General features: G+C 41.8%; 1 protein-coding gene across 1 annotated transcript; it reads left to right on the top strand.

The window, feature by feature from the left end:
* Positions 1-1,961: 1,961 nt before the first annotated feature.
* On the top strand, positions 1,962-17,053 carry LOC112225448 (atypical chemokine receptor 3). The gene is made up of 2 exons (XM_024389429.2): positions 1,962-2,159; positions 9,005-17,053. The coding sequence occupies exon 2, from the start codon at positions 9,048-9,050 to the stop codon at positions 10,182-10,184; it is 1,137 nt and encodes a 378-aa protein (XP_024245197.1). The 5' UTR covers positions 1,962-2,159; positions 9,005-9,047; the 3' UTR covers positions 10,185-17,053.
* Positions 17,054-20,433: the final 3,380 nt, after the last annotated feature.

The raw sequence follows: 20,433 nt of genomic DNA on the forward strand, positions 1-20,433 counted from the left end.
ATCAGTTATGTTATACTCGCAGACAATATTTTGACAGTTTTGGAAACTTTAGAGTGTTTTCTATCCTAATCTGCCAATTATATGCATATTCTAGCTTCTGGGTCTGAGAAATAGGCAGTTTACTTTGGTCACGTTTTTCATCCAAACATCAAAATACTACCCCCTAGCCTAAAGAGGTTTTAAAGCGAGTGTGGAAGTTGGCTCTGGTCTGAAACCTGGCTCCGCCAACCACCCCGTGTGCCCCCCCCCCAAAAAACATTTTTGGGGGCTGGCTCTCGTGCTTCCTTCGTGGTCGCGAACCCCTGTGTCGTCATTGTTCCTCCCTCGCTGCCTCCGTCTGCTCCCATGGAAGGCGTTCCCTTTCGGGCCTGGATCTCCTCCCACGTCCAGGATCCCTTACCATCCAAGATATCCTCCCATGTTCAGGATGTCTGCTCCTCCTGGCCACACTGCTTGGTCCATTTGTGGTGGGATCTTCTGTCACAATCGTTGTTGGAAGGATGGTTGGACCAAGATGCAGCATGGGGTAGGTTAATAATTTTATATTTAAGATAACCGGCACAAAACAAGAAAGAGTAACAAAACTAAACGTACAGCTTTGTTGGGCTAACAAGCAACAATACAAAATCAAGATCAAACTAAAGGTTGAAAAAAGGCTGCCTAACTATGATCCCCAATCAGAGACAACGATAGACAGCTGCCTCTGATTGGGAACCATACCCGGCCAACAAAGGAATAGAAAAACTAGAATGCCCACACAAATCACACCCTGACCTAACCTAATAGAGAAATAAAAAGTCTCTCTAAGGTCAGGGCGTGACACATGGGGACAAAGATCGTACTTTTTGGCAAAATGTCCTCTGGTCTGATGAAACAAAAATAGAACTGTTTGGCCATAATGTCCATTGTTATGTTTGGAGGAAAAGGGGGAGGCTTGCAAGTTGAAGAACACCATCCAACCGTGAAGCACGGGGGTGGCAGCATCATGTTGTGGGAGTGCTTTGCTGCAGGAGGGACTGGTGCACTTCACAAAATAGATGGCATTGTGAGGAAGGACAATTATGTGGATATATTGAAGCAACATCTCAAGACATCAGTCAGGAAGTTAAAGCTTTGTCGCAAATGGGTTTTCCAAATGGACAATGAACCCAAGCATACTTCCAAAGTTGTGGCAAAATGGCTTAAGGACAACAAAGTCAAGGTATTGGAGTGGCCATCACAAAGTCCTGACCTCAATCCTATAGAAAATTTGTGGGCAGAACTGAAAAAGCGTGTGCGAGCAAGGAGGCCTACAAACCTGACTCAGTTACACCAGCTCTGTCAGGAGGAATGGGCCAAAACTCACCCAATTTATAATGGGAAGCTTGTGGAAGGCTACCTGAAACGTTTGACCCAAGTTAAACAATTTAAAGGCAATGCTACCAAATACTAATTGAGTGTATGTAAACTACTGACCCACTGGGAATGTGATGAAAGAAATAAAAGCTGAAATAAATCATTTTCTCTACTATTATTCTGACATGTTACATTCTTAAAATAAAGTGGTGATCCTAACTGACTTAAAACAGGGCATTTTTACTTGGATTAAATGTCAGAAATTGTTAAAAAAAACTGAGTTTAAATGTATTTGGCTAAGGTGTATGTAAACTTCCGACTTCAACTGTATGTGCAGAATAGTAGTTTATTGATTTCTATCATAGACCTATCTCAGATAATGACTGTCTACTAAGTAAATATTTATTATCATCTGTCTTTGGCAGTCTGCACACAATAGATCCACCTGTTTGTATGAAGCACAAACGTGTTTCGACTATTGGGCAATTGTTTGTGGGACAAAGTGAAAATCAGACGCCTTTGTTTCGCTCTTGGCAGAAACTTCAATGAATGTGTTTTGGGACCTGCCTTGGGAGGCGTATCACTACGCAATAGGTTAGGCCTATTTAACAAGTGCAGTGGGAGGCACGAGGCCAGGTTCACTATAGCAGGGAGGAGAGAGACACTGGGTACTCACCCACTCATTCGAATCACATAGCGGAGAGCTCACAACCACCACCTCTCCCTATCTTGGACAAAGCATAACAGGACATCCCTTCGCCCAGGAGAAGCGGTGCAATTTCATCGAAGAGCTCACGCATAAAGCATTTTCTTCTCAATTACAAGTAAGACATTGTATTTTACATTAATTTGAGTTTCTAAGTAAACCAGTTGACAGGAGCATCTCCATAACAAGAGGTTGCGGGCCAAACAGCTGCACTCCTAACATTTCGGTTTCGTGGACAGCCGACAGTCAATTTTACGTTTCAGCTAATGGTGCATTGTTGCGTGTTGAGTTTTGGCTAAAACATTATCCTAATGTGACTACTTGCCTCTGATGTCCTCAAGTCGTTCTATCCATAGAAAGCGCCATCGGCTTTCGCAGCGTGGCGCGCGGATTAGTAGTGGCTGTTCAATAAACGTCGCCAGGTTACACACGGAGTCCCCTGGCATTTGATAAGGAATGTGGTTTGTTTTCAGGGAAGATTTAAACATGGTTTACGGAATTGAATGTGTTCTCAGATAGGCTACAAGAGCTTCACGTCAGATTATTTCAGTGCTCTCTCGCGCGTAATGGCAATGTACGGATATAAAGAACAACTCGGTTTTGTAACTCTACATAAATGTGTGTTTCTCACTTATGTAAATTCATCCGTTCCCTATCATATACATATTTTCTTATATTTCAATTGTATATTTTAAATATAAGCATTGTGACGCATGGATAATGTAATACCATATAAAAGTGCAAATGCGCTAGAAAAGTGCAAATAAATGCGCTTGGGTACGAAGGTTCCCCATATTGAAATATATAACCAAAACGAAAACGTTTATCTTCCTCATCTCATATAGGGTTCTGGCAGCTATAGGGACGTTTGTGGGCCCTCCCTTGGCCCCTCTTCATTGAGTCCTTTTCTTTTGCAAGACAAAAGCCTAAACCAACAGGAGAGAGCGCTTCCAGCAAGAGAGAGCTCCGATCTTTTATTGTCACACCTGCAGCATTCTCTGGTTTTGGATTAACACATGAAAACATTGCTCCCTATTTGTCCAGTATTGGAATGCATGCATCATCTGCCCTGCATGCTGCTTGGCTAATGTTTAACCAGATAGGGAATCACCGGGGATCATAAAATACAGATGTAGGATCTGAATTGGATAACTATTTTGTTGCCTAGAATTTTCCTGCTCGGCAGGAAATGGAAATTTGTAGTGTAATTGAGGTATGAAAAGGCTTCTAAAGTTTGTAATTTCCACATTGAAATTTCAGATGTGATTTTCCCTTATGAAAAATGTATCAACGCTTCAAAAATTAATTATAATCCACATAATAATTCACATTTCCTGTTGCTGCAGGATTATTTTTGTGCACCGATTTACAGTTAGTGCATTCATCTTAAGCTAGGTGGGACAACCACATTCACAGTCATAGAATACATTTTTCCTCAGTAAATCAGCACAATCAGAGCTAGTAAGGGGGAACATATAATGCTCATGTTCATACAGCCTCTCATGTTCTATGTTGCAACGAGCTCGGCCTTATTGGGTATTTGGAGTATGGTGAAACTATAGGTTTGTGATCTGAGTATTCCCCAGTTACTTGTAATGAGAGTTTGAGGGGCAGATAATGAGAGAGAGGGAGATGAGGAGAGAGAGACAGACAGAAAGGGGGAGAGGGACTGCTTATCAGTGCAGTGTTCTGCTGCTGTGCGTGTGTGCATGTGTGTTTCTTTGTGTGTGTGTGTGTGTATGTGTGTGTTATCAGATGGGCTGAGTGTGAAGGGGATAATGGATCAGAGAGATGTGACGTGAGCTGGCACCTCAGGTGTTTCTGTTTACCATATAATAGAGGTGAATTACAGGGACACTTATGTATGAGGCCTGAGTTAGACTACACCATCCCTCTAAAACAGAAAATTAAAATTCTACTGTATTAAAGGGCAAGTGGTTGTGTGCCAGAGGTGAAGGTGTGAAGGGCCAAATAAAAATGAAAAGAGCAATCAATTGTATAGCTTCTTGATCACTGATAGAATCTGCTGAAACTAGACGCAGTCATAACACACACGCCTATGGGCCACTGCTACAGACATGTGCAACAACACATTCAGCCACAGATAGGCCCTCCCTTCTCCACTGTCAACATGGTCTCCTGTGGAATCACAGACAGTTTGGCGTGGGCCATGCGGTCACACACTCACTGAGCTCACACGCACAGCTGCTTAAGCGGGTCACGTTTCAATGCACTTTAACCTGCTGTATTGCCCAGCGGTCGCCGACCTGTCTTTGACCGTGGCTGGACCGTTTCTAAAGTAGTTAAACCCCTTGGTAACCCCGCTCTGATGTCTCACAGTCTGTGGACATGCATGTCAATCTTAAGGAACAGGAGGATTAAATCACTGATAGCTCATGTCTGACCTCTCACCTTTAACCCCTCACCTCTCAATCGTCATGTTGTGTCTGTCATGGGAAGAGAGACATCAAGCTAGAGCGTAAAATGACCAATCAGACATACTGTACAGAGAGGTCAGAGGTTGTGTTGTGACCCTGGTATACATAAAACAGAGAGCAGTGTGTGTCCATATGTGTCCATGATGTGCATGCATGAGTGTGCAGGATCCCTTTGCGTGTGTTTGTATACTGTATATGATTAGCCTCAGATGTTTTCAGATGATGTTGTGGTTATAACAAATCTGTCTTCTCTCTCCTTCCCTCACTTTATTTCTAGAGGAGCAGTGGAACACGGGAAAATGTTTTCTTGCATGCACATCAATGGAAAACATTATTTAAAGCGACATCAGGTTTACCATTCCGACTGATGCTGGATCTCTGAGCATTTTGGAATTACACAATGTTTGTGTCCCAGATCCTATTGCCTCACATTTAATCTGTTTTGGGACTAATGTAAACATACTGTAGCTGGTGCTGCCCTCTGACTGGACATAAAAAGATACAGAGTTTTTAATCATTCCTCAATCATCCCAAAACAACAGTCTTTATGAACTCATAAAGCAGTTTTTAAAGAGTTAACTACATTTAGATTATTTGGGATCAGGTGGCATATCATAAAAAGCTTTTTTTGTACATTTCATTTGGATGCTTATTGGATCTCATAACATACCATAGAATACAGTGCTCTCTGTATAATTAAATACCATAGAATGCAGTGCTCTGTGTAGCACATAATACCATAGAATGCAGTGCTCTGTGTAGAAGTCAATTGATTTTCTGATCTTACTCTGCCCCAGAAATAGACTGATTGGTTGAGGTCTCATTAATGAAAAGCCAAGGGAACTCGGGGCAGCACTCACTAAATATAATTCAAACATTTACTGTAACATGTTGTATGTATGTTGATGCCTGGTTCCAAACAGACAGATTCAGAGACCTTCCAGCTAGCACATTATGTTTCCTTTGAAGTTGTGGGAACGCACGTTTTTGGTTTCCCATTGGTTCTGGGAACGAAGCCGTACGTTTCCTGACCGGTAAAACATAACGTTTTTTTAAACGGAAGAGAAAATATAGCCTTTTCTGGGAACATGCATTTAACGTTGCAGTGAGGTTCTGAGAACATTTTACTATGGCTCCCTGAAGGTTTTTCTGGGAGGTTTTATTAACTTTCTTTTAAAGGAAATTATAGGTTATTTGAAGGTTATTAAATAAGATTCTCTAAATGTTGTGAACATTTTAAATGAAATGTTAAGGTTTTTGAATAACTAACTTAACTTTCACTAAATATTTCAATCATACTGATAGCTTAGGTTAACTGTTTTGAACTCCAAGCACATATAGTACACATGGAAATTCATTTGCTTAGGCATTAATCATGCAAACTATTTATTTATTTATTGTGGAACGGCATCAGCGAGATTCAAACCTATGATCTCAAATCAAATTTTATTGGTCACATACACATATTTAGCAGATGTTATTGCGGGTGTAGCAAAATGCTTGTGTTCCTAACTCCAGCAGTGCAGTAGTATCTAACAATTCACAACAATACAGACAAATCTAAAAGTAAAATAATGGAATTAAGAAATATATAAATATTAGGATGAGCAATGTCGGAGTGGCATTGACTAAAATACAGTAGAATCAAATACAGTATACACATATGAGATGAGTAAAGCAGTATGTAAACATTATTAAAGTGATTAATGTTCCATTATTAAAGTGACCCGTGATTACATCTTCTGTTATATATATATATATATATGTTTTTAAATAATATTCTTTGAATGTTACTAATGGTTTCTTTTGGCTTTTTTGGAAAGTTTTCTTAATATTCTGAGAACATGACTTGACCGTGAGGAAACCTGCGGAAAACCTTTTGCTGAAGTGCTGAAATTCCCACAGAAGAATGTTGTTTCTTAATGTTCTCTGAATGTTCTGAGAACCTGACTTTAATTTGAACCATGAGGAAACCTGTAGAAAACATTCCCACAGAGAATGTTGTTTTTTGTCGTTATTGGAACCATTTGAGAGCATTAATTTAAAAAGAACCACGAGGAAGCCTGTAGGAAACGTTATGCTGAAGTACGAAAATTCCAACCTAAGAAACACATAGTTCTCAGAATGTTATGTACTCCCTGGGTATCAATCCTGCACCGTTCCCAGAATGTTGTGGGAAGGTCGTATGCAAAAAAATTATAGGACAACCACGCTCTCAGAAACCTACGGTTCCCAGAACCTTATGTGCTAACTGGGATGTACAGTGCCTTCAGAAAGTATTCACACCCCAATTCACACAACATTTTGGAGTGTTACAACTTTAATTTGAAATGGATTAAATTAAGATTTCGTGGCACAGGCCTACACACAATACCCCATAATATCAAAGTTATTTTTGACAAATTAATGAAAAATGAAAAGCCTTAATGTCTTGAGTCAATAAGTATTCAACCCCTATGTTTTGGCAAGCCTAATTAAGTTCAGGAGTAAAACATTAGCTTTAACAAGTCACGTAATAAGTTGCATGGACTCACTCTGTTTTTAATAATAGTATTGCACAAGATTTTTGAATGACTCTGCTCTGTATCCCACACATACAATTATCTGTAAGGTCCCTCAATCGAGGGGTTTATTTCAAGCACAGATTCAACCACAAAGACCAGGGAGGTTTTCCAATGCCTCGCAAAGAAGGACACCTATGGGTAAAAAACATAAAGCAGACATTGAATATCACTTTGAACATGGTGAAGTTATTAATTACACTTTGGATGGTGTATCAATACTTCCAGTCACTACAAAGATACAGGTGTCCTTCCTAACTCAGTTGCGGGAGAGGAAGGAAACCACTCAGGGATTTCACCATGAGGTCAATGGTGACATTTTAAAACAGTTAGAGTCTAATGGCTGTGATAGGTGAAAACTGAGAATGGATCAACAACATTGCAGTTACTCAACAATACTAACCTAAATAACAGAATGGAAACATTTTTGTTGTTTGCAAGAATGCACTATAGTAAAACTGCAAAACACGTGGCAAATAAATGTACCTTATGTCCTGATAACAAAGTGTTATGTTTGGGGCAAATCCAACACAACACATCACTGAGTATCACTTTTCATATTTTCAAGCATGCTGGTGTCTGCATCACGTTATGGGTATGCTTGTCATCGGCAAAGACAAGGTTTCTTTTGGGGCGGGTGGGATAAAAAGAAACTGAACATTCTTGAGATTCTCTCAAGCAGGTTCACCTGGAATGCTTTCCAACAGTCTTGAATTAGTTCCCACATATGCTGAGCACTTGTTGGCTGCTTTTCCCTCACTCTGCAGTACAACTCATCCCAGACCATCTCAATTTGGTTAAGGTCAGGTGATTGTGGAGGCCAGGTCATCTGATCCAGCACTCCATCACTCTCCTTCTTGGTCAAATAGCCCTTACACAGCCTGGAGGTGTGTTGGGTCAGTGTCCTGTTGAAAAACAAATGATAGTCCCACTAATCACAAACCAGATGGGATTGTGTATTGCTACAGAATGCTGTAGTAGCCATGCTGGTTAAGTGTTCCTTGAATTCTAAATAACCAGCAAAGCACCTCCACACTATCACACCTCCTCGTTCATGCTTCATGGTGGGAACCACACATGCGGAGATCATCTGTCAACTTACTCTGCGTCGCACAAAAACACGGCGGTTAGAACCACTACACTTAACCAGCATGGCTACCACAGCATTCTGCAACGATACGCCATCCCATTTGGTTGGCGCTTAGTGGGACTATCCTTTGCTTTTCAACAGGACAATGACCCAACACACCTCCAGGATGTGTAAGGGCTATTTGACCAAGAAGGAGAATGATGGAGTGCTGCATCAGATGACCTGGCCTCCACAATCACTCAAACTCAACCCAATTGAGATGGTTTGGGATGAGTTGGACTGCAGAGTGAAGGAAAAGCAGTCAAAAGGTGCTCAGCATATGTGGGAACTCCTTCAAGACTGTTGGAAAAGCATTCCAGGTGAATCTGGTTGAGAGAATGCCAAGAGTGTGCAAAGCTGTCATCGGGGCAAAGGGTGGCTACTTTGAAGAATTTCAAATATAAAATATATTTTCATTTGTTTAACACTTCTTTGGTTACTACATGATTCCATATGTGTTATTTCATAGTTTTGATGTCTTCACTATTATTCTACAATGTAGAACAAATAAATAAATGAGTAGGTGTGTCAACTTTTGACTGGTCTCTATGTAAATTAGATATTTCTGTATTTTATTTTCAATGCATTTGCAAATATTTCTAAAAACATGTTTTAGCTTTTTCATTTTGGGGTTGTGTGTGTGTGTGTGTGTGTGTGTATGGTTGAAAACAAATTAATCTATTTAATCCATTTTGAATTCAGGCTGTAACACAACAAAATGTGGAACAATTCAAGGGGTATGAATACTTTCTGAAGCCACTTTATGTTGATGTTTAGTTCCAAACAGACAAACTGATATCAGGAATGATGGGCTGCTGCCTTCTTGTCTCTACAGATCCCAGGTCCGTGAGGTGTGTGCGATCGTTCCCAGCAGAAGGATGAGCAGCTTTGATTTGGTTGAGCTGCTGGACACTTGGGAGGACCTGAACCTCACGGGCCTCCTGGAGAACGGGACGCGTGTGGAGATGGTCGGGTGTCCAACAGCATTCGACCGCAGCGCCCTGCTCCACTCCATGTGCATCCTTTACATCTTCATCTTCGTGGTCGGTTTGGCCGCCAACGGCCTCGTCCTCTGGGTCAATGTCCGCTCCCAGCGCACCACCTCCAGCTCCTCCCCTCGCCATGAGACCCACCTCTACATCGCCCACCTGGCGGCGGCTGACCTGTGTGTGTGCGTCACGCTGCCCGTGTGGGTGAGTTCCCTGGCGCAGCATGGCCACTGGCCCTTCGGCGAGGTGGCGTGTAAGCTCACCCACCTGCTCTTCTCTGTTAACCTCTTCAGCTCCATCTTCTTCCTGGCCTGTATGAGTGTCGACCGCTACCTGAGCGTGACACGGCCCGCCGACAGTGAGGATGGGGGACGACGGCGGAAGCTGATTCGCCGTAGCGTGTGCGTAGGGGTGTGGCTCCTGGCTCTGGTGGCCTCCCTGCCCGATACCTACTTCCTGCAGGCGGTGAGGTCATCACACGGGGAGGTAGTGCTGTGCAGGCCGGTGTACCCAGAGGAACACTCCAGGGAGTGGATGGTGGGAGTTCAGCTGAGCTTCATCCTGCTTGGTTTCGTCCTACCCTTCCCTGTCATCGCTCTGGCCTATGCCCTCCTGGCCCAAGCCCTCTCCTCCACCTCCTGTTCCTCCTCGGCGATGGAGCAGGAGCGTCGTGTGAGCCGCAGGGTGATCCTGGCCTATACCGTGGTATTCCTGGGCTGTTGGGGGCCCTACCACGGAGTGCTCCTGGCCGATGCCCTCTCCCTGCTGGGCCTGGTTCCTCTGAGCTGTGGGCTGGAGAACGCCCTCTACGTGGCGCTGCACCTCACCCAGTGTCTGTCCCTGCTCCACTGCTGCTTCAACCCCATCCTCTACAACTTCCTCAACAGGAACTACCGCTATGACCTGATGAAGGCCTTTATCTTTAAGTACTCCACACGTACAGGCCTGACCAGGCTCATAGAGCAGCCCCACATCTCTGAGACAGAGTACTCTGCTGTCGCCGTGGAGAACCCACCACAGATCTGAGACTGAACTCTAGAGCACACCCTGGAACTTCAGAACCCACCATATAACTCTAGAACATAGTCTGTCCACCTGACCCCAAATTATTGAAATGACCTAAAATGCAGTAACCCATGATAACCTATATAGGCTAAATTTGGGCCATCACAAAGAACAACATTAAATATGTGTCTTAACAACTAGAGCATAACAAATAACCTTTCCCAAAGCCTAAGCTGTACACAAACTTCATCACTGCCACAAGTTTGTGTGACCTCATCTGAAGCAAACCAAACATTATTTATAATCCAACATTCCCCTCACAGAAACTACCTGTGTATTTGTCCTGCTACCATGCGTTCCTAATAAGGATGGTGTGAGGGACTGCAGTTGCAGGCCATTATCAACTCAAACTAATGATGTCTGGAGAAAAGCACTTATATTGAGTGGAAGAGTAGATTCTCTGTCTGACAAACAGACTGTTTTAAAGTGCTTCTGAAGTAGTGCCATTGTAGTCATGGCGACACAGACAAACTCTCTCTCAATCCCTCTCTCCACTTCAAGACATACCAATCCCAGTTTGTCTGTCTGAAGAGTCCTATATAACTGCTAGAGGTGTGTGTATGTGCGTGAGTGCGTGTGTGTGTGCTTGTGTGACACCTCAAATCCACTTTGTAAATAGTTAGAAGGGCATTGAAATACATATATTATAATTGTTAGATTGTTATTATTCAACTTTCTATATACTGTATTTTTGTACATATTATAAAATACTTTCAAATTTGGCATTGTTTATGTACAGATGTAGGATCTTAATCACCACATATTAATTTACATAGAGTTACTGAAAACCACTGGTTATATGAGACCCCCGCCTCGATAGTTATGTAACAACATTTTCTTTTTAAACTTTTTTTTACATTGGATAAAATGGTATATCATACACTGCAGTTGAGGAACAATGGGGAAGTAATTCTGCTTGGAAAGTTGATAAACTTGTAACCCCACTTTTAAGAAAATGGCCCTTGAATGTTTTGGTACACCAACTACAGAGCTCTTCTTTGTCTACACCTATTCAGCATCATTCACACCCTCTTAAGCATTAGCCCCAACCATCTCTTTAAAGATTCACATGTGAGGCCATGTGCTAAACAGGGTGAGTAAGGTAGTGTAGTAAACAACCAAAGACGTCAAGACTAAAAGTGGTTTAAGTAGTAGCCTAAAAGAAGGACAAACTCCAGGTAAAAATACACTTGATCTAGTCCTTGGTCTATATCCTAACCTAACTTTGAAAGTGTCCAGATAATGATATTTTATAAATATAAGAGATTGCCCAGACATTTGTCTAAATTGAAGGGTCATGTGAAATAAATGCTATAACCACCCCCCAGACACGCCTAACTAAGTGGATGGGTCACTACTGTTTGTTCATGAAATACAATAGTTGTCCGAAATCACCCCCAGATACACCTGGCTAACTTGATCGGTCATGATATAATTCTCTTGCGAAGTGAGAATGCTGGCTAATTAGCTAAACAATACACCATAATCCCACCCATAGCTATAGTACAAACGGATTGTCATAGCAAGCCACCATAGATGAAATGAGTGGATGAACGCTTCACGGCAGCGTGTCTTTTCCGTTTGGTTTGTAGTTAAATACAGCTTATTTTGCCCGTTGTTGTGTCAAGTCACTCCAGTTCACACTGCATTTAGCTAAAAATTAAAATTAAAATGCCTATTATGTGAAGTAGTGATGTATGACATACGCCTAGCTTCTTGAAATGGGTCATATTCTGTATGAACAGTATTGCACTCTACATGTCCAGCTAATAGCCTAACCACCGACCAAGCACTATGGACTAAACATTCAAATCCTGTTGCTGCGGGATAATTTTGCGATGACAAACGGGTCAATTTAAGATCCTACATCTGTAGTTTTGTTAATCGTAATTCATATGTTGTGGATTCAGAAGTTCACATCAGTAATTTCTATGTGTTCATGAAGCTGCCTCATTGTAAATGAAAGTCAATGACTCTGTGACACGAGTCCTGCTATTATAGTGAAAACAGTGTGACTCACACAAAGTTCCATACCAAATGATGATGGATAAAAACATTGAGTTATACAATGCTATGTCTGTCTGTCTGTGGTAACAAACATATTTTGTTTGATCCATTGCCATGGAGTTATAGTGTCATCTGATTGGATGCATATGTATCCTGTTACATTGTGAGAATTCCAATCCTAGCAGTCATTATTGAAAGAGAAAGCCAAGGACCATTGATGTTTTGTGTTTACTGTATGTTATGGATTTTGTTACTTACCAAAAATGAATCTCGTGTCTGAAGTTCTTTTGCTTTGTGTTATTACTTTAATCAGAGCCTTTTAATTAAAGTAACAAGAGGACACATTTTAGTATGGCAGCTCTGACTGGAGTGCATTAGCATGAACACATTCAACCAGACACATTTTCAACTGTAAACTTTAGGTGGCCAATAAATGGACTATGTCATTCATAACGTTTAATTAGATCCTGTATCCTAGCCGTAACCGTTCAGTTATGAAGCACGGCTGCAATATACACAGTGCTTTTACAATGCTTATCATGACACGTAGGACACATGTCTTACAATTAAAGTCACAATGCAGAACAATGCATGTTTTATTCAGACATGAAATGAGAAAGAATTCAGGAATAGAGATGTAGACCCAGTTGATTGGCAGACAAACCAGGTTAATATATCCAGATATGTGCTCACTCAGTCAGGGGGACAGGCAGACACATACTCATATATAAACACGGGCTTCACACAGTGTTTAACATGGGGGTTCTCTGCACCTCATGAAATGTCATAGCCTTTCTTACCAGACTGAGCAATGGGGAAATTATGATGACAGTCATAACATTTACTCTGGCTCTAGAGTCTAGATGGAGTGATACCTCTATGGTTTAAATAGTACATCAGCATTAGTTCGGAACAGACAAGAGTCTCCATGTGGTTCTACAGCATGTGTTCAGACTTTCATTTGGTCCTCTCACAGAGTGGTTCTGATACACACTGATTGGCCTTAACTGCAGTAACACACAGTAACACACAGTAACACACACACTCCTGCTGCTTCATGACTGACTGAAGAGCATGTGTTTTCCTTGGCTCGCACTGTAGTGTGAAGTGTTTTCGCTTCCCTTTACGATTTGCTTCCCTTTATGATTCACTTTAGATTTTCTAACGTGTGCAGTATGATGTGTATAGTGCTTACAAAGGACGAGTCAAGCAGTATTATTCCAGACCCAGCTATTTAGCCATCCAAACTATCTGTCAAGTGTCTTGTCAGAGCCGTTTACTTTAGAGACAGGGCTCTCTCTTATTAGCAGGCCTCTATTCTCACTATTATGAAAGCCCACTTTAAATCTTGGTGAAATACTCCTCTGTTCACATGGCTCGCCAACAGAAAGGAAGGATATGCAGCACAGTCACTGTAAATAAAGCACAGCACGGAGGCTGAGTACAGTAGAAGTGCAGCATATGGTTTGTATATGTTGAAATCATCTGTTGTTTGACTTGATGCAAGCCATTCTCTGTGAGTTGTATGATTTACAGTGCAGCCCATTGTGGGTTATCACTAAGTTTTGATTTAATATGGACAGATAACGGCCCAGATAAGATATTGATGGAGGGCGGGTTGCTTTATATTGCTATGGAGCTATAGATCTCATGGTCCATGCCCTGCTCATGCCCTGCATACGATAGAGAGACCATTAACACTGGAAAGGATGAAAGGGGGAGGATGAAGAGAGGTACAGGGTAATTTAGCAGGAATTTAGGGAGGGAAATATAAGCTTACTCATACAGTACACGTGCACACACATACACACTAATGTGCATGCACACACGCACACATGTGCACACACAGCACTATAGGTCTACATTACTTCTGGCCGAGATGCAAGCGCTTACTTTAGACTAGATTTAATTCTCAATCAAGCCCATATTTGCTTCAGTGGGCCTGGGATCAATTCCATATGAGAATGTATGGCTGTGGAAGGTCTTGAATTATTAATGAAGTTGAGGAGTACAGCTGTGCATGCTCCTAGGGGAGTTTCTGGAGTGAATTTGAGGAGGAGTCAGAGCAGAGAGACTATTTTGATAGAGGATAGGGATAGTTTATCACCCCAGGACACCTCACTCATCTAGGAGAGAAGAGTAGGACCAGTCATACTGGCAGGCAGATGTTAGACAGATGTTCTGCAGCGAGAGACAGGGAAATGAGAGGTGAGAGGTCATCAAATCATGAGTTGGATCAAACATCAGTAATCATACATACTCATTTACACAGAGTAATCATACATATTCATTTACACAGCCACACCTTATTTAACCACCTGAACAGGCTTGGTAACATTTGATTTATAGTGCCTCAATGTTTTTGACTGATTATACTTGGAGGTGGAGGCCTGCAATACTTTTATTGTGATGACCTTGCCCACACCTTTAGACGTTGGGATTACTGAGAGTAAATATGTGTCTGACTTCCTACTTTGTATGTCAGCATGATTCTCTTATAACTTTGTATCCAAAGAAGCAACTGCCCTTCAGTGTTATTTTAGGTTATTTGTATGAAACATAAGCAGAACATGGTTGCACAGTTGCTGGTTCAAATCCTGCTCTGACTGCTTCACCTCAATCACTATATGGTGGCAATGGTGAGATCAGAACAGTCTCTGAAGTCCATCTTAAAGGGCAATTCTGCCACTCTTCAACCTCATTTTCATCATCTCCAGCAGGAAACCAGTGTCTACATATGTGAAAACAGCGTGTTTTTACGGTCTGTGGTTAAAAAGATAAGAAGAAAGTTCCTAAAAAATGTTTCTCTGTGACATCACTGTGTAGGGTTAAAGGGTTAAAATGGTGATTTTCAAAACCTGCAATGGGTTTCTATCCCAAAGGAGGGTATGTTCCTGCTCCCCCATCACACCAATCTCATAGTCTTTGAAAATCTCTGTTTTAAAATGTTTTATCTTTTGATGATGTCATTGCGTAGAACTTTTTGACTTTCTTTTTTTTTCTACAAAACTTAGAAATGTGCTGTTTTCACATACAGTATGTTGACATGTATTGTGCTGGAGATAATGAAAATGAGGTTTAAAAGTGGTGGAATTGCCCTTTATCTGAACAATGCTTCTTTATCACTTTCGCTGTAACCCACCACCTGTGCGCCCTACCCAGTGCTTAGCCCGCTCATTGATATTGCCACATGGCTCATGTCTATGTTAATAACGAGCTTAACCAGATCAAAGGCGATGGTATGGACAGGACACATGGTCTTGAAAGCTGGGGCTTGTAATGTTGATTTATATTGCTCATACGTGCCGAGGCTATGGTTCCGGTATTTAGGCATCGCTTAATTCACCCAACACCCTGTCCACTAAAAAGCTCCACACACTCCACCCCACCCGCCCGCACACTGTCAGAGCAGCATGCTATTGTCATCCTTAACGACAGAACTTCAGAAAAGCGCCTGCGAAGAGACGGCAGCTGTTTAAACCTTTAAGAAGACATGAACAAGAGCAAAACCATTTCCTCTGTGTTATCCTAAGCTCAACGTGTTTCTTCATTAAGCGTTTCTCGAAGTGTAAGAAGACGAAGGGATCAAATAACCACACTCTATATGGAAAAAACATGTGTGACATTTCCACATTTTGCAAAATCATGTGTTTTTGGAACACATCACGTGATGATATTTCACAAGTGGATTTTTGCATGATCACATAACCTTTCACATGTGGATTCAAATGATCACATTTCCCCAGGTGATGCCCCACATACTGAAATGAGTCATTGTGATACACACAGCATGTTTAGCATACCGTGTTTTCAGCTTACATAATCAAATAGACTTTGACTACATTGTGGATGTATGTTTATATATAGAGTAATTCATATTCAACATGTCCTTACCTGGGATTTGAACTCACAACCTATTGGTTCACTGCGTTCTGATCTTCCTGATATGCCACCATGTCTGTGTCAATAACTGATTTCACAAATATTCCTACATTTTGGACTTCAAAGTAAATATCAGCTTTGTTAAAAATACACTATAGAAAAACGATCCTATTTATCATAATGATACAATTATTTTCCCCCAGGCGGTCTCCTGTCCCTGTACTAACCAGGCTGGACTGTGAAAAGGTATATAAGGCCACAAGTGTATTTTATTTATTAGGTCCCTTGGCTCATCTCTGCAACTCAATGCGCTCAGGAGAGGCCGAAGCTCAAGTCATGTTTCCTCCAAAACATGACATGCCTGGCCACCTACTTGTCACTTAACCTTCCCTTCGGCCAATTGTGCAGCATTCTATGGGGCTCTTGGTCACAGCTGGTTATGGCACAGCCTGGGATCAAACCGGAGGCTGTAGTGTCACCTCAGCAGTGCAGTGCATTTGACCGATACGCCACCCAGGACCCTCTTATCAGAGTTATTCAGGAGTAACATTCAAACAAAATAATACTCACCAACATTAAACAACTATACAGAAAACCCGAAATTGAGAATAGTCAGAATAACTGAAAACTAAAATAGCAGTGCAGATGGCACTCCTTTGCTAAGTGCAGAGATGTATTATAAGTAATGAATGTGTAGGGGAAGGTTGTAGACTTTGTGGCACAGCAGAAAGAGCAGCATATCTCAAATCCAGAGGTTGAGAGTTCAAATTCCAGATGGGGTTACATTTTAGCTGAACAGCATACAATTTACTTTAAATTCCCCATACTAGTTTATTACCTTTCTTATAATGGTTTGGGTTGGTTTGACATTATGTGAAGTTAATGTGATAACGCGACAACATGTAAAGCAATGTGACAACATTAAACATGTTACATTTGAACATTTGAGTCATTTAACAGATGCTCTTATCCAGAGTGACTTACAGTAGTAGGTACACACATTACTACTACATATGTGACAACATGTGAGCACATGTGAAGTGTTCCAAAAACACATGTCGACATTTTACATGTTGTCACATTTATTTCACATGAATTTGACATGAGATCATGTGTGTAGTTTTATGTTATCACATTTTGCTTCACATGTTGTTACACGTTATCACATTAACGTCACACTAGATCATGTGTGTTCACATGAAATTCATGTATTGTTTTCCATATGGGCCAAAGAAGACAAATATGATACTCTTCTATCACATTATCAAGGTACTTGGGTTTGACTGTTGCTTTTTTACTCATCTAATTTACTCATCCTTATCTTTCTTTGATATGTTTTATTTTGAGGTGAGGTGAAAAACAACATATTTTATGGGCTCCTCTGGAGTCACGAAGAAACACAAAGAGGCATTTGGCTTTTGTTCACACATCTCCAGTACAGTCACTTCCCTGACAATATTTAAGCAGAAAAATGTCCCCCTCTGTTGCTGTGTTCCTGTCTGGGGCAGGGTTTGCTTTTTCCCAGTAAAAAAACATCTGTTTACTGAAACACAGACAGAAAGAAAGACAGGCCAAACAATGCAGTGTGCAGACTAACAGACTAACAGACTAACAGACTAGCAGACTAACAGACTAGCAGACTAGCAGACTAGCAGACTAGCAGACTAGCAGACTAACAGACTAACAGACTAACAGACTAGCAGACTAACAGACTAACAGACTAACAGACTAACAGACTAGCAGACTAGCAGACTAACAGACTAACAGACTAACAGACTAGCAGACTAACAGACTAGCAGACTAGCAGACTAACAGACTAGCAGACTAGCAGACTAACAGACTAACAGACTAGCAGACTAACAGACTAACAGACTAACAGACTAACAGACTAGCAGACTAACAGACTAGCAGACTAGCAGTCTAACAGACTAACAGACTAGCAGACTAGCAGACTAACAGACTAACAGACTAACAGACTAGCAGACTAACAGACTAACAGACTAGCAGACTAACAGACTAACAGACTAGCAGACTAACAGACTAACAGACTAACAGACTAGCAGACTAACAGACTAACAGACTAGCAGACTAACAGACTAACAGACTAACAGACTAACATACTAGCAGACTAACAGACTAACAGACTAGCAGACTAACAGACTAACAGACTAACAGACTAGCAGACTAACAGACTAACAGACTAACAGACTAGCAGACTAACAGACTAGCACGCTGTTACATTGACCAGAATTCTTCCTAATAAGGTTTAACATCTTTATAAAACACTCTTTGTCTCACATGCCTTTATTTCTGTGTACAGGAGGACAAACTGACTTGGTTTCTCTGAAAACCAGCCTGTCCAGTTACACAGTTACTCACACCCTCAGGCACACTCACACTGCCACCATGGTCAATGAAACCAGCACAGTTAAGACTGACTCTTGCAGAGATAATATGATAACTGTTGGCGATTGCATATTCCCCTGTAGATGTTTTGAGACACATTCAGAGAATTTGCACAATTTACACATTTAGGCCAACAATTTGCATACTGGGTTTCAGAGGGCTGAGATACATAGATATAAATGCCAGTACACACTATGGAATAAAGGAATGCACTGCCAATGCCAAAAACCTAATTCATGTTATTGGCTTTTTGCCTGGGATTTATTACATATCATTAAACCAGTAGAAACATAATGTTAAAAAAATGCCTGCCAAATCTGTCCACTCCCAAGACGGTCAGGAAAACGATCATATTATTGACCTTATAATATGAGAACAAAAATGACAGCCTAAACTACAGAGGGAAGTTCTGACATATCTAAGAGAGATGGGCAGGCCTCCAATGCACTGTACTGCATGTGTCATATAGCTTCAGTTACTGATTGCAACAAATTCCTCTCTCTCTCCCCATCAGGCACTCACACGCACCTTCACACAGACTGTTACACAGTCTCTCAACAAGCTTCCTCACAGATAGCATGTGTAGAGTGTTTATGTTCCTCTGTCCTGGAAAGAGAAAGGATGTCTCAGTTTATCTGGAGGGTATGGCTTAGTCCTCTTCATGTAATAGGCCAGACAAAGGTTTGCTGTCTCATATAACACACTATAGGACAGTGGAAACACACACACACATATGCACAGGCACACAAGCACGCACACATATCCTCTCCCTATCTGTCCGTCACCCTCTCTCTCCTCCCCCTCTCACCTTTTCTGTTCTCTCTCTGTTCTCTCTCTCTGTCCTCTCTCTGTCCTCTCTCTCTATCCTCTCTCTCTATCCTCTCTCTCACTCTGTCTCTCTGGACAGCAGGACAGAGACAGGGCCTGATATCACTGTGAGTATCAGTTTACAGGGAGTTTCTCTCTCTCTCTCTGTCTCACTCACACACACCCCCACACACACACTTCTCACCCTGGGGTCTGGACAACATTCAGTGAATGGAACACAACATTCAATGGAATAGAGAATAGCCATAAAAACTAGGAAGATTATCCCTGGTTCCCTGGTCCTGTTCCAGCCTCCATAGAGACATGCTGTACCCCTCCCCATTACCAATAGTTCCCTCAGATTCCCCCCTCCAGATCTTTTGACTATCATCTGAGCGTCCCTCTGTGCTCATGTTGTTGTTGAAGGTCCACACTTGCTGAGGGCGGCTCTGTGTTACATCCTGTGCACCCCACTGTGATATGATTGCGAACACGCATAAACACACACACTCTCATGCACTCACCCTCACAGAGAATAAACTGAACTGCAGATTAACTTTCTTCAGGTTTAATGGAGGATCCAAACCTGAATACCGAAAGTGAAACTCAAGTTATGCCCACTGTGGTCAGTGTCAATTTTCAAAGGCATCGGATGACTACCCTTTACTGACTGACCCTGCTTTTCATTCAGTCCTTCTGGCTCCCCCCTGGAGTGTGGTTTCTCTCAGTTTCCCCCTGTGCTCATAATAAAAGGGACTATTTCCTCAACACTGTTGCTCTGGGCTTAATATCTGAGGACATAAAAGTTTGACAAATTAGTTTGCAAAAAGCTCCATAGAAATAAAAGTGAGATGAATGGAGAGGAAGCTGTAGTTTCCTGGGAGGGGGAAGAGGGACGGGGGCAGGGGGGTTAGGGTGGGGGAGCTGTGGATTTAGGAGGTATGGCACGCCCAACACATCCGACACCAAATCTCAGCGTCCGTCTAGTACAATTGACCAGATCTTAGAATGGCGGCTCTACTCAGGGAAGAAGCAAGACTCAGGGATTGATTGTCTTCCTGGGTCCATTCAATTCATCTTGCTGTCCTTTGTCCATCCCCTGCCTGCA

This window comes from Oncorhynchus tshawytscha, linkage group LG26 (assembly GCF_018296145.1).
Source record: "Oncorhynchus tshawytscha isolate Ot180627B linkage group LG26, Otsh_v2.0, whole genome shotgun sequence".
Classification (NCBI taxonomy): domain Eukaryota; kingdom Metazoa; phylum Chordata; class Actinopteri; order Salmoniformes; family Salmonidae; genus Oncorhynchus; species Oncorhynchus tshawytscha.